This window comes from Abramis brama (assembly GCF_963993115.1).
Source record: "Abramis brama genome assembly, chromosome: 2".
Lineage (NCBI taxonomy): Eukaryota > Metazoa > Chordata > Actinopteri > Cypriniformes > Leuciscidae > Abramis > Abramis brama.
The window spans coordinates 36,703,149-36,718,441 of NC_139964.1; the positions used below are offsets into that span (position 1 = coordinate 36,703,149).

General features: G+C 37.4%; 1 protein-coding gene across 6 annotated transcripts; it reads right to left on the minus strand.

Moving 5' to 3' along the window:
- Nucleotides 1-2,229: 2,229 nt before the first annotated feature.
- On the minus strand, nucleotides 2,230-13,868 carry ccdc149b (coiled-coil domain containing 149b). Of its 6 annotated transcripts, none has more exons than XM_084097961.1 (13): nucleotides 13,640-13,868; nucleotides 12,505-12,666; nucleotides 11,697-11,735; nucleotides 11,129-11,236; nucleotides 10,844-10,960; nucleotides 10,064-10,236; nucleotides 8,209-8,281; nucleotides 7,995-8,079; nucleotides 7,716-7,863; nucleotides 7,477-7,553; nucleotides 5,320-5,352; nucleotides 5,081-5,167; nucleotides 2,230-3,484 (listed from the first exon to the last, which is right to left on the minus strand). In XM_084097961.1, exons 1-13 carry the CDS (start codon nucleotides 13,688-13,690, stop codon nucleotides 2,952-2,954), a joined length of 1,686 nt encoding a protein of 561 aa, XP_083954087.1. In that variant the 5' UTR covers nucleotides 13,691-13,868; the 3' UTR covers nucleotides 2,230-2,951. The 6 variants fall into 6 exon arrangements, with proteins under 6 accessions (XP_083954087.1, XP_083954086.1, XP_083954090.1 ...); XM_084097960.1 differs by having other exon boundaries at nucleotides 2,230-3,487; XM_084097964.1 differs by lacking the exon at nucleotides 13,640-13,868 and adding an exon at nucleotides 12,782-12,883 and having other exon boundaries at nucleotides 2,230-3,487.
- Between the last annotated feature and the right edge of the window lie 1,425 nt (nucleotides 13,869-15,293).

Genomic DNA, 15,293 nt, shown 5'->3' on the forward strand with positions numbered 1-15,293 from the left:
TCCACATGTACAAGCACGTGGTGGCCCCCCAGAACCGTAAATAAATGACTGCACGCATCTTCAGTAGGTTGATGTGATCCATTGACCAGTCCCTTGACCATTTACCATTGATACCTCTGTGGTTCCAAACTGCCCCCCAACCCATGAGGAATGTGTCGGTTGTTATAACGACGTGAAGAGAGGGGACAATTCCTAACAGAACGCATGCTGTCAAAAAGGCCAGTGATGTCCACTGCTGAGGGGCATGAACTGTGAGTCAATCTGTCGATGCCGATGTTGGAATGAATCCAACAGGAGGAGGTTGTTCCATACCTGCAGGGGCTGCAGGTGAAGTAATCCTGATACGGGCTGGACTATCATGGGGGTGACATCTGGGCATCGTCAGAACCCAGAAACCTCTACTGGCCCTGAGGTCGGTGGTGGTGGTACAGGCGTGTAAAAGTGATAAACAGATGCTGTAGGCATTCTAAAATTTGGGGTACACTGAACCAGTGTTAGCTGCTGAGTGGTCGCAGATAACTTAATGCGTCTTTCCAACTCCTTAGATACGTCGAGACCAAAAAGATGTTCAGGAATGATAGGTAGATCCCTCAAGGTCTTTTTACAATCCTCCGGCAATCTGACCTGAGCAAACGATACCTGTCGGTGAGCAGTCAAGAGCGTTGCAGTGAGAGGGCCCAGTTCTCGTGTCACGTGCCCCATAGCCAGTAAGGCTGTCTGCAAAAACATTGGGACAGAGGGTTCTACCTCTACAGACATCAAAGAGTTAGAAGCAGCCAAAATTATTTGGCAGTGTTCTCAGCCTGAGTGATGTAGGCAACTGACTCATACGCTTTCTTCAGAAAGGAATCTGTGCGGCCACTTTCATCTAAAGCACTTCCAATGTTTCATCCACCAGGGGTGGAGCAGTCCCCGAAGAATGAAGTAACTGTACGTACACACCGCCGCCAACTTGAGCTTCCAAAGTTACCGGAAGTCATTCATTTTCAATGGAAGCTGGCTTCTCTCAGCTGCAAGGAGCGTCAAATCCATCGGCGTCGCGCTTTGCGCATTCAAAAACGCATTCCACCGGATTACTTTGGTAGATGCTCATGTGGTTGTATGGCCACACTTCCGCCTACTGGCCTAATGCATAAACATTATGGGAAGCGCACTAACCTGGCAGGATATAAACTTTGTTGGCATTATTAAGACACAAATTTGGTTTGAAGACGAAAAACGAACCAAGCACAATCTTCTTTCGCCGTTCCAGATTTCTAATACACACTCACAGTGTTTGCCGTGGTTTTGCGGCTGTCAGAGCAGAAACGAAAGCTGATGCTCTACGTATGTTTTTCCATCATCTCCAGACGCATTCATATGTAAATTGGCCAAGCTTATTTTGTCCATTAGATCGAAAGATCTGAAAAACACATAAATATTTTTCTCATACCCTCCCCTCAAATAAATCAGGGCAGAAGTGATTGAAAGTGGACAAAAGAGACAGATTAAAACACCAGGTGTAAACGGCTATGTGTCTCCCTCGTCTACTTGTGATCTGATCGATTCCAGGTGTAAACAGGGCCTGGCTGGCACTGCAATTATCCAATAATATTACACAGACTAATATGAAACAGAACCCAATTACATCCAAAGTGCGATTGCACAAAGCGGAATCCAAACCGCAAACTAAATAAGCTGCTTAAACTTCCAAGCCTGACATAATCTTTTAGGGGAGTATTGTATTCAAATATTTTATGTTGCTTCATAAAAACGTATGTTGATAAATACAACGTGTTTTGTGAATGGCAAAAATAGGCTAAGCGGCGAAACTGTCTCACTGTTTACACAGATACATTTCAGAGTATTACTGCTTATCTCTCTTATTAATACAATGGAGGGACCAGTAGCCTATATTTGCAAATGACCCGTGTCAGTATGTGTGACTAATTAACTGGCAGCTCGCACCAATTTTCTAAATAGGGGCGGTGCCCTGAAAATGTCATTGATGTTTGTAAGCACGCATGTTACATTGATTTTATTTCAATAAAACACTGACGCGAGGACATCGAGTAAACAACGAGATAATCCTTCCGTCATTATAAATATTTTCTGGTGTACCCAACAGGTCAAATCAACACAAACCACTTAAACTAAAACTTGATGTAGCCTAGTAACAGGCCTATTATATAGCAATCGCTAGTGTGTTGAAATGCAGTGTTTCTGTGCATAAATAAATATAACTTAAGCTTTCAAGCTGATGATTGTTCCGATTTTATTTTTACACTATATTACAGTGTAATATTAGGTGATCTACACAGAATGATTTTACACCAACCTTCTCAGATCAAACACTATTACAATCATTAAGATCAATTATAATAAATAAGACAAATATGAAATTAAATAAATATACTGACTCTGTAAGAAACAAATCATAATGGTTGAAATGACATCCAGTGTATTAAGGAAAAAAGAACCTTTACCTTATGCATGTGGATCAAGAATTACATGTTGTGTTTTACTCATAAAGACAAATTACAAGAAGATTAAAATGAATTATGAAGATGTTTAAAATAGTCCAAATAAAAGAAGAAGTGTCTTTGAAATGATTTCACAATAACCTCTAGAAAAAGAAAATAAACTTGCTGGTAGTGTCATCATAGCGGCACCAGATCTAAGATTTCATTCGAGATTCTTGATGATCTCAGACGATTGAAAGCCTCCTGAAAGGGCTTATCACATTGTTGATTTTAATATTCAGCTTGCTGGTTTTACCAGCCATCCTCATGGTGAATATTGCTTTGAACGTAATTGGAATAATAAATACGTTTAATTTAGACATTCAAAGGTTCTTTTTACTCTTTTGCCAGTCTTTTTCATTGTGTACACTTGTTTTAAGTGGGACTTCAATGAATGGAGGTGTTTTTATGCGCTTCTCTCATAGTTCTTAATATCACGAAGAACAACATTCATTCCTGGTGTGATGAAGTTTGAACATGAGAACTTGTGTCTGGGAAAGCATGTGATTTTTCGACTGATTGCTCTGTTTGCTGTTCCAGTGTACAAGGCTCAGGTCCAGAAATACAGTCCAAACTGCCAAAGGTCTCTGATGCCACAGGCAGACTGTCTTCTAATACACATTGAATATCAAAGTCCTCCTCAGAAAGAACAACAGGATCATCATTCTTCACGGCCTCTTCTTCTGAACCTTTCAAAGACACTTCTGTATTCATAGACTGACATCCCCGGCTTGTAAGATCTTCATTATGTTCTTCTGATTCCCTCTCAGCAGGACACACAGGCTTCTCAGAGTCACAACAAGCAAGGGTTTTACACTGTGTGCTCCCTACAGGCTGGACACTTTCTGCTGGATTACTGAATTGTGGAGTTTGTGAGACTGAATATGGGCAGGTAAAATATTCATCCTTTTGGTTCAACTCGACTGCCACGGCCAGTCCAGTGTCCTCTGTGACCTCTTCTCCAGTAACAATCTCTTCATCTCCTACTAGAGAGAGATTGATCATCAAAGGCTTAACTTCATCAATTGATCAATTTGTTGTTGTTATTTTTTTTTTTTTAAATAGACTCTTAAGAAATGTAGGTAACAGGTAATTTGTCCCTTTTTTCCAGTGAAAAGAGGTGATTTACCTTCAGAAAATGTTTTCGGAAGTTAAAGGGTTAGTTCACCCAAAAATTAAAATTATGTCATTAATGACCCTCATGTCGTTCCAAGCCCGTAAGACCTCCGTTCATCTTCAGAACACAGTTTAAGATATTTTGATTAGTCCTTTCTGTCCCTCCATTGAAAATGTATGTACGGTATACTGTCCATGTCCAGAAAGCTAATAAAGACATCATCAAAGTAGTCCATGTGACATCAGTGGGTTAGTTAGAATTTTTTGAAGCATCGAAAATACATTTTGGTCCAAAAATAACAAAAACTACGACTTTATTCAGCATTGTATTCTCTTCCGGGTCTGTTGTCAATCCGCGTTCACGACTCCTCAGTGACGCTGCTGACGTAAGACGCTGCTGACGTGTTATCTGGTGCGCCCGAGCTTCGTTTACAGTCTGAGGGAGACGCAAGCTGTATTCAAGCTATTCTACATTGTTTGTATTTTGGTATTGCTATATTTTTTAATATATTTTTAATGTCAGCAGCATCTTACGTCAGCAGCGTCACTGCGGAGTCGTGAACGCGGATTGACAACAGACCCGGATGATGATGATGATGATGATGTCTTTATTAGCTTTCTGGACATGGACAGTATACCGTACATACATTTTCAATGGAGGGACAGAAAGCTCTCGGACTAAATCTAAAATTTCTTAAACTGTGTTCCGAAGATGAACGGAGGTCTTACGGGCTTGGAACGACATGAGGGCGAGTCATTAATGACAATTTTCATTTTTGGGTGAACTAACCCTTTAACCGAAATATTCTCATATTCTCAAACTCACATGAGGTTTGCAATTTTTGGAATATATTCCAAAATTTACAGTTTAAAATTTTATTTTCCTATTATGCTTTTTACACTTAACTCTATGTTGCTGTTTGAGCATGAAAAAGGTCTGCAAAGTCCACTACAAAAAGGAAGTTATTCTCTATATCTGTAAACCCTGTTTCTGAACTCGATTGTGGTCGTATGTGTGTCACAACATTCCTAATTTAACACGTTAAAAAATTAATCGTATGCGTAAAAAATATTTAATGCAATTAATGCAGCATCCGTTTTTCTGTAATCTATCATTCTGTTTTTCTGTTACATTATATGATAACGCTTTTATTCACGCAAATGCTTTTAAACCATTCAAGCGCGATTATAGGCTACTGCCTTTATGTTGTTTCTACGTTAATTTGGAGATTAAATGTGAAATTATTACAATAAAAAAATATATGAAAAACTTTAAATATTAGGTACGATTAATCTCGATTAATTACAAGAAAAATAATCTTTTTTAATCGACTGACAGCACTAATATTAAAAAACTATTAAAAATTACTAAACATTTTGCTTATTAATTTAGCCTACTAAATTATTTAGATAAATTAAACAAATAATTTAGCACAGGCTAGCAATAATAACTAATAACTCACCCATTGACTCTGGTGTTAGATGTACAGACTGTTCTGTGGTGGACTGGACATGCTGAGAGTCACTCAGCACAATAACTGCTTTCCTTCCTGTAAACAACGTTGGCGTCAACAAATGTACTAATGAACTATTATAAATGATAGCTATATTGTCAGGTTAACAACAAGGGTAGATAGAATTAGTTTGAAGAAAATTGCAGAAAGGTATAAAAGGCAAAAATTATATTGAATAATAAACGTACTCCCAAGTCCAAGAGACACATTGTAGGTGATGCCTCCAGAGAGTTGAGAAGAAAGAGTGGAAAGCAGAAATGGGAGAGCAATTTAAAGTTATTTAAAAATTAAAAATAAGCAAGATAAACTATATTATGTTACACTAGTGGTTCTCAACGGGGGGCGTTCAGAGAACAACGGGGGGCGTTGGAAGCAAGATTTTTGAAAGGGGGGCGTTCAGGTGTTAATGGGGGGCATTCACGAGTAAATATGTAACGCAAATTTTTGTTCATTTACTTTTATTCATTTTAAGCATTTAGTAATTTAGTTGTAATAAACACTTTAAGTGGGCTATTTAAAAAGTGTTAGGACTATGTTTTTGTTAAATTATGTTGTAAAACATATGCGCAGAGTGTGATATCATATTGTGTGTGCACGCGCATCTATGGTGCGCGTGAAAGAATACCTCAGAAAGAAAGAAAAAAAAAAAAAAAATTCGTCCGCAGCCGCTTTACTCCTGACATCAAGTCCACCGTCAGTGTTGTAGGTAGGCACTTGGCAGGTTTTTTGTGTTCATTTCTATTGCATTACGATTGAAAGCAGTATCAATAATGTCAAAAATATGATGTGCAGTTCAGGTATGTGTTTGCTGTGAGTGTTCTCACCGCGCGCGCTTGTGATTGTAGCCTATTTTTTTGACGACTTGATATTATTTCTTATTCAAAAGTTTAGAATGCCTAACATTCTAAAATCTTCCAGTTAAATGCGACATGTAGCCTATCGTTACTTTTGCAACGACTATATTATATTATTTTTCCACTCATAGACCAGCGCTCAAGCACTGACTGACTAGAATCCAGCGCCGACAAGAATCAGCATTCACGCGCTCAGAAATGCATTTCGCGCTAACAACAATCCGGTGGTGCCTAGAATCATGCAGTGGAGGAATGGAAAGTTGACAAGCCATTTAAAAGTATTGACTTAAGAAACACTTCAATTTTTTTCAAATATTTTCAATAAATCATGTTCCCATTCACTCTGGCGACGAATTTTAAAATGAATTAAACTTTATTCTATTTATAAGGTAAAACTTTTACATTTTTAGGCATTAACTAATTCCAATCCCTAATGCCAAAGTGTTTTCTTTGTTCACCAAGTAGTTTACTGGTCAGGCATTATTGTTAACTCGCAAGACAGTAAGGAGAAAATGACAATTTGATGGATCATTTAAATATATTCTGCAATCACGTTTTGGTAATGTATTAATTCGGCCATCACATCTGAGTGTGAAACGCTGCTTGGGTATAGTTTAGTATACAATCATAATTTAATTGTTCATATGTGTTTAATCTTGTTAGTTTTTTTTTTTTTTTTACTGATTATTAACACAAATTAATCACAACAAACAAAATTAATTGTAATTGTATTAATTATACCATTGATGAAAACAAGCTGATACCAAGGTATTTTAGGCCTACAATTCTAACGAAAGTAAGGTTAATGTAAGCAGCTTCTTGCAATACTCTCCTAAATGCGTAATAAAACCTAAGTGCAAACATTACCGCTTTAATGACCGCCCTTTATTTTTCAGTGTATTTGTTTTACAATATATGGCTATTACTGTCATGGGACTAATATTATAACTTTTATTATGTAGTAGTGTAATGTAGACAGACACAAATAAAAGAGGATTGAGTTTTTCTTTGTTTAATTTGCACACTGAATATGGGTTGGCACTTTTAATTTTGAACTCACAAAGTGCACCAGGTTGATGAATTTAACATTAAAATGCACAAAATTTTCTTACGGGGGTCATGCCCCCGAACCCCCCTAGAAGGCCAGAGGTCCACTCACCACAGATTTACCAAAAATCCTGTGAGAAACACTGGTATTGCTATGCCAATGCAGTTTATAGCTTGTTTTTGGTTTTTTTGGATTAATCACTGTGGAGTATAGTTCAATTGTATTAATAAAAGACCATTTTGCACTTATTTCATCTGTTAACTCTCACTCGTTCCTGCTCGCTCATTAGTTTGGGGGTGGGGGGCGTTCAGGGATTTGGATATTGGATAGGGGGCGCTGGCCCAAAAAAGGTTGAGAACCACTGTGTTACACAGAAGTAAAGTTCTAAACTAAACTTAAACGATCATTAAAGTAAACTGCATGGTATTAGACGTGATGTTTACCTGGCAGACTCCACAATCCAGACACCTCTAATGTTTTCAATTTCCTTTCCAGTTCTGCAACCCGGTTACCCAGGATCCTGGTAAAATATACACAAACTATTAGTTAAATTTCACTTTTTAACAGTTTCCTATAAAATAAGTATTCTTAAAAGTAACTTTGACTTAAGTGATATCTCACAATACTAATAAACTAGATCTTCTGTGACTTTCCGCACAGAAAATTAGGCGTCATAACATACTTGTTGGTTTGCCGTTGATGCTGAATGACCATGTTCTTCTCATGGATGGTCTCCAGCAGAGCAGTGGCCAGGGACTTCAGGTCACTAATGGACTGTGAAGTGACTGGGAGACTGCAGCCATTCTCCTCGGACAGCAACAACTCTTGTACTGGAAACATATGAGCTGTACCTTAGCTTCTAAGTAACATTCCTTCAAAGAATTGTAAATAAATCAAAGAATACTACTTGTGAAGAACCCAATTATTACTGTTTGGATTCCATAGAAGTGCTGTGTGGTACCTTGTTTAGCAGAGAGGACACCTGTCAGAGAGCTGCTGTTGGACTTTCCATAGACTTTGCAGTTCTTCTTGCTTTCCAAAGCACTCTGTAATAAAACACATTAGTACATGATATGCTCAACATCAGAATACAGAATGAGTTTACACATATTACAATTAAAGTAAGTGAATCTTTTGTGTTTATATAATAATTTGGTTGTATGTGTAATAAATACCTTATACTTCATGACATTTGCTTTGAGGAGGCTGACTTCCTCCTGAAGCTGCATAAGCCGTTCATGCAGATATCTAAAAAAAAGAAGATATTTTGAAGACTTCAGTATGATATACAGTCAAATTACACACAACATGATTAGCTAAAATAGCACTATTGATATTGATAATATTTAAGCAATGGCAAAGCCAACTGGACATGTCACATCACTGCCTGTAACATCCCCACCAGACCACTAGAGGTCAGTCTTGCCACAATTCTGATCATGAGTGCAGCAGGGATGACGTACCAGTAAGTAGTGTTCCAAATGATGTAGTGCACTTATTCACTTTGCACTTATACTATGCACTATGTACTTTTTTTTAGTTAAAGAAGTCCATTATCCAGGCACTTGGAGTGCACCTTTTCTATTTTTTGGGGAATTTTAGGTGTGTACACACTATACATACTACAAGAATTGGGACACCCCTACATTTTTGTATGCTAAAACCTGGAAACAAGTTAGCATTTTAGCACTTCCGATCCTGAAGTCAATGGGGGGTTTTTCTTGAAAAAGGCAGTTGCTTACTAGTGGTTAAATGAGACTACAGAGTTTGTCAATCAGGGACATTAAACATCAGGGACACTAGTCCGCTTTCACAGTCTCATGTTTATACTATTCTAACTCAAACTTTCAGGGAAAACATTTTTTAAATAAAAACTGACAGAATTGTCAGACGCTCATTGACCGTGGTGTAGTTTGTTTATAGCCTACGTTTAGCTTTTTGCTTCTGCCAGTTGTATTCAGGCTTCAAAATTCAAGTTCTCATGATGAACAAAACATGAATGAATCATAAACTTTTGTTGAACAAGGAGTTTATTTTCTGCAATAGTCCAAAAGCCAATGGAAAAATCCTATCGGGTTTTTGTCAAGGGAACCAGGGTGACGCAAGAAATAAAATATTTCTTGAGTGTGGATGCGTAGCAAACTGATGGGTCTGTGTGTCTTATCTTGTTTTTACACATATTGTTTTGCTATATTTTATTTTTAAATTTAGTTATATTTACATATTTGTATATTTACAGTAGGCATATGTATATTCAGCATGAGTCCAAGTCATTTTTCTCTTTGTGGACAGTAAAGTGTATTTCAGTCATTCACCTGACTCATACATGCGTGCGTTTCAAATTAGTAGTATCCACTTTTTTTGGAAATAGGCTCATTTTACAACTCCCCAAGAGTTAAACAGTTGAGTTTTACCGTTTTCGCATCCATTCAGCCGATCTCCGGGTCTGGCGGTACCACTTTTAGCATAGCTTAGCATAGATCATTGAATCGAACAGGACCATTAGCATCTCTCTCAAAAAAATGACCAAAGAGTTTCGATATTTTTCCTAATAGGACCCGGAGATCGGCTGAATGGATTCGAAAACGGTAAAACTCAACTGTTTAACTTTGTTTTAAAATGAGCCTATTTCCAAAAAAAGTGGAGTATCCCTTTAAGTGATATAACAGATTCTATAAACAACAATAAAAGATAATTTTCTGTTTTTCTCCAGCTCTCGGCATCAGGTGAAACCGGAAGTGTCTATGCACACACTCGCTAGACTGGAAATCCAACATGGTGGCCACATGCAACAAGCCCATACCCTACATGTTTGCAAATTGTGCATTATAATTGTGCATAAATTCTTACTGAGTCTTTACTATGTTACTGAGGTTTTCTACACTTCTGTTAAATATACTGACTGTCATGGAAAACTAAATTGCACTGGTTTATGGATTATTTCTGTATATGTAAGATAATTCTTGTGGGGAGTTTATCTCTTACTACTAATGCTAAATGTATGTATATCCTGAACATGTCAACACTGACCTGTTCTCCATACAAAGAGCATCTATATCCAGGATGCGGTTCTCATTGCTACCCAAGATGTGGTTAATTTCCAGATTTAGTCTGTGAGCTTTCTCCTGGTAGACATTACGCTCTGCTCTCACATCGTGAAGTTCATCTGTGGCTGCTTTTAAGCTTTGTTCCAGTGCTTCATTCTACAACATCATAGGGTAAGGACACAGAACTCTATTAGTGTATCTTTGTTTTTTTTTACCTCAAATCTATGACAAAAAAACTGAGACATGGCACATTAAGATATTCTTGAGAACTTAAAGTCCCCCTGTGGTGAAAATCCAGCTTTTTATCTTGTTTATATGTGGTGTTTTTAAGATGCTTTAAGACAAACCATGTGCAAATTCAGAAGTCAACATCATTGTTGAGTATTTTCTCTTTAAAACTGCAGTGAACCAAAGACAGTCTCAAAATCGCGGTTTGAAATCGTTGGTGTTTCCGACGTCACAAACCACCTTGTTACCAATCACAACGTGAGATCGTCAGCGAGTGGATCTCTGAGCTGGTGTGAGTGAAGGCGGGGCTAATTTGCATATTCATAGAACCGCATATATACTAAATGAGGCAAGGGTGTACCTTTGAGTTACATTCAAGCGATTTTAAGGCATGAATAATTTTTTTCAAGGAAAAAACATTTAAATATGTAATTTTGGTGATTAAAGATTAGTTTTAAGTGATAAGTTATTGACTACAGGGGGACTTTAAGTTTGATTTGACCCCAAAACGTGTAGAATGCCAAAGGCAATGCACCTGTTCTCGAGCTTTCTCTAACTGCTGAACAAGATCTTCTCTCTCATGGGCTGGAAAGTGACGAGCCCCCACCTCTTCGTCCCCTAGACGCTGCTTTGCAATGGTCATCCTCAGCAGCTGTGTGATGAAAAGACTGCATATATCTATGCTATACCACAATATATGGACTGTGATCAAAATGTTGAAGCCTCATAAGCATGCGACTACTCATTTGACTTTGCAAACGTGTGCATATGATTTAGTCACGCAAAGAAATGACCTGACCTGCGTGTGCAAAGCCCATACCTTGTTATCACCCTGCACTTCTGCTAAACGTTGGTTCAGTTCTTTCACCTCGTCACCCAGCTGTTTGTTCTGTTCTCTCGAGTCTCTCAGTAACTGCGCCAGATTGACCTGTGGCAAACACAGGTCGAACAACACATTTGACTTTTCAACACGTAATACAAACAAAATTCCATTTATTTGAATAACATCAGATGAAAGTCATAAATACTGCTGGGTTGACTACTTCACTAAGTATATGTTTTGTATTCAGTTGTATACATAATAAGGCATCTTTACAGAGATAAGTTAAGGCTGCTCTGTGCCTGCTCAAAATTCTGTGTAAAGATGCAATGCTGCATAAAAGCCAGGCTTAATGATGCCTGCTCTGACCTACCTCAGCCCCTAGCATCAAAGCATACAGCTGGAATTCCAGTATAAATGCATGTATGCACCTCTGAGCAGCATTAAAAGGTCTGTGTAAAGACACTTAAATGCCAATTCAGAATTAATTAATTAAATTTGGCATAAAAGCATCTAACAGAGGATATATATTCAGACATGTTTAAATAGATGATAATAACAAACATACTTGCTTTCTTTTTTCAGGAGGCAGAGAGGGGTCACCATCCTATTAATGAAAAAAAAAAAAAAAGTTAAAAATAGTTAATATAAATACAAAGTTCTGTCATGAACTCTAGATGGCGCAGGCTGATAATCTGCTTGCAATCAGGTCAGTAGCTGGGTTTCCAAGCGCGAAGCAAATTTAATCAAATTCGCAAAAAAATAAAATAAAATGCGTTTCAATCAAGTTGTTCAAGCAGAGGATGGTGGTATTGGTAACCTAGTAACCAACAGTAAATAAAATACCATTAGCGGAAACACCCAATTAGTCGTGTGGGTTTAATGTTCACTATGTCAGAATTTATTAAGCAAATGAGTTTCCATCTCCCATTATTCGTATTAACTCTTTCGCACAAGTCAAAAACCACCTCAAGCGAGCGTAAATACTTTTTTTGCAAATGAAGGGATTTTTCTCCCCTCGAAATTTGGCTTTTCCGTCACTCGTTTATAATGCGATTTATAAAAACAGGGTGATGGAAACATATTCTCTAAAAGGCACAGCTGATTGGTTCCAGACGCATCAGTAGCCAATAAGCTTGCTGCTTAACCTTTAAATACTTGGTCAGCATTTGCTATAGCAGTGCAGCATGCTTTCAGAAACCCTCCAAACACTCAGAGTTGTCATGACAGAAATACACTTCATTATAATGACAATATATATAAATTGCAAAAAGTTAATGTCTTCCTGAATGTCTTCTACTTCTACATGATTGTTTAATCAATTTAGAATAGAATAGAATAGAATAGAATAGAATAGAATAGAATAGAATACATACTATGAGCTCTCTGTACTTTTTCTTCAGCCCTTGGTGGCGCTCACGGAGCTGGTTTGCCATCAATTTGAACTGATCCCTTTCCTGCTGGCAGGTGTCCAGTTCTTTTGATAGGATCAGCAGTGCCTCCTTCTTACTCTCCAGTTTTCTCTTGCATACCAGGAACTAGGCACAGAAAGAAAACAATGGGGTATTTAATGCTCCAATTCAATGCATTAGTCACCATTGCCAGAAAAGACAATGATCAAAGTGGGTTTATAGTGTTTTTCAACAAACTGACCTGAGCTTTGATTCCAGATGTTTCGGGAACTGCATGTTCTTTGGTAACATTTAAATGTAGTTAGATGCTTTAATGTTACTTTTTTAAAGTATCAAACAGTTATCAATTATCATAATTAATTAAATTAAGTCACGGGGCCCCCTTGGAAGTTTTCTTGAAGGCCATTAATGGCCCTGACCCACTGTTTAGATCCACTGTTATAAAGGACTAATTAAGTCATGCCTTTAAATTAAAACAACCTACAAAGTGGTCAACCAATCCTTTGAAATTAGGCTATGCACTATCATACTTCCATATTTATGTTCACTCACTCTATTAGAAAGCAACCTCTCCTACATTTTGTGCGTGTATGATGTTGTGCAGCCTAAGGAGATCGTATATCATCCTGTAATAGTGCAACATTGCAGTTTAAAATCATTAATTTCAAGATTTGCTTCATTTGCATGCAAGGTCTACCCTGAATTCAGCGCCGTTCATGGATATTGACGAGAAGAGGAAAGAGGATAAAGATTTAAGTTAATCCCTCCGCTGATCATGTCGTGTCAGACCTTACGTATTTGATTTATTATTATGCAAGACATTTAAAGATGTAATGAGAAAGACACTACCTACTATTCGATAAGAGGAACAAGCGTTCACACGAAAATATGAAAACACGGGGTTTTTATGTCTCTGTACATCAGCACATCGTATTTAGCAAATCATGCCATTTAATTTTACACACGTCAAGTCGGTAAATTAATTGAAAACCCTATTATATGGTTAATGTAAGCATCCTCTATACAGTGCAATGCTGATGATAGTATGATTCATAGAGTGCAGAGGAGCGTGAGGCATCAATATGTCTGCGTTTCCTACCTCATTCACCAGTCCCTGCCAATCACTTTCGCTTCTTCTGGAAGGATTCATTTTCGGTCAGAGAATATTCTTCTAAAAAGATCTGTCACTAACAACAACTGTCACGTCCTAAGCATCTATTGCGACGAGGATGACACGATTACATGTTTCAGGTTTCATAAATATCACGTACATCATTTCCGGCTGGGATGATGGCCAACAGTATGGCAGCGTGTCCCTTTAAGGACGCGAATCGCGTGAAGTGCAGTCTATGGTGAAGTGACTGCTGCAAAAGCCAAGGCTATACCATGGGTAATTTATGTGATCATAAAGCTTCTATGGCCTCAAATAAACTATAAATTATCGTTGCGAATGTATTGTTTCGCTGCAATAAGCACCCCTGTAAACTTGTTTTTTAGATTACGAATTTCACATAATGTTGTAACTTGTAAATGATTATAATTATCTAAGCCATATTAATTTGTTCTTTCTATTGTTTTGTTTTGCGATGACCAAATTTGATATTGATAAGTAAAAGGATAGTTGAAAAATTAAATTGAAAGATGAAAATTCTATCATATTCACCCTCGTCGTTCCAAACCCGTAAGACTTTCTTTCATCTTCGGAACACAAATTAAGATATTTTTGATGAAATCTGAGACCTTTCTGTCCCTCCGTTGACAGTCTACACAACTACTTTTACGCTTCAAAAAGTTAATTAAGAGATTGTTAAACTAATCCATATGAATTGAGTGGTTTAATTTTTAGTTAACTTGTGTATTGGTTTAATTTTTTGAAAAGACACGATACAAACATTCACCAACTCACACATCAGTTGTGGTAAACGAAGCTCAAGCTTTGCTTGACGTGTGAAAACTGAGCCTCATTAAGAACCAATGAGGTTTGTTCTTGTGTGTCAAGCAGGTTCGGTTGAGCTTCCGTTTATGTTTGCTGATCAATGTTTATATGTGAATAAAACCCTAAATTAAATATGTCCATAAAGCGATCGAGTCTAGAAAAATTGGACTAAACCGCTCAATTCATAAGGGTTAGTTTTACAATCTCTTTATGAACTTTTTGAAGCATCAAAGTGGTAGTTGCATAGCTGTCAATGGAGGGACAGAAAGCTCTCTGATTTCATCAAAAAGATCTTCATTTTGTTTTCAGAAGATGAACACAAGTCTACGGGTTTGGAACGACATGAAGGTGAGTAATTAATAAAAGTATTTTCATTTTTGGGCATATTAAGGTAAAACTATAGGCTCTGTCTCTTTCTATAGGCCTATATATAATAATACTAATGTGCATATAATGCACAGCAGAAAATATCATATACTGTAGATATAGGCCTCTAACTTACATCACATAATTTCTGTGCTTACATCTGTGACATTCTGCTGATGCAGTCTTAGTTATTTATCACACCTAAGTGCTCTGTCACAAAGAATGATACTGCTGACTGGCTGGTAAAGTGATCCTTGTGAACACAAGCAGTTTCTCACTGTCAAGGAATAAAGTGTCATCTGGAATGTCCATTTTAATGTGCTTATTTCTTATTATGTTCTGTGTTTATATTGACAGTATGGAAACAGTGATGCATTCATGACAAGCTGCCAAGCCATTTATGCAGTTGGCTTCTTTGTGAGAAACTGAAAATGCATACATGTGAACGAGA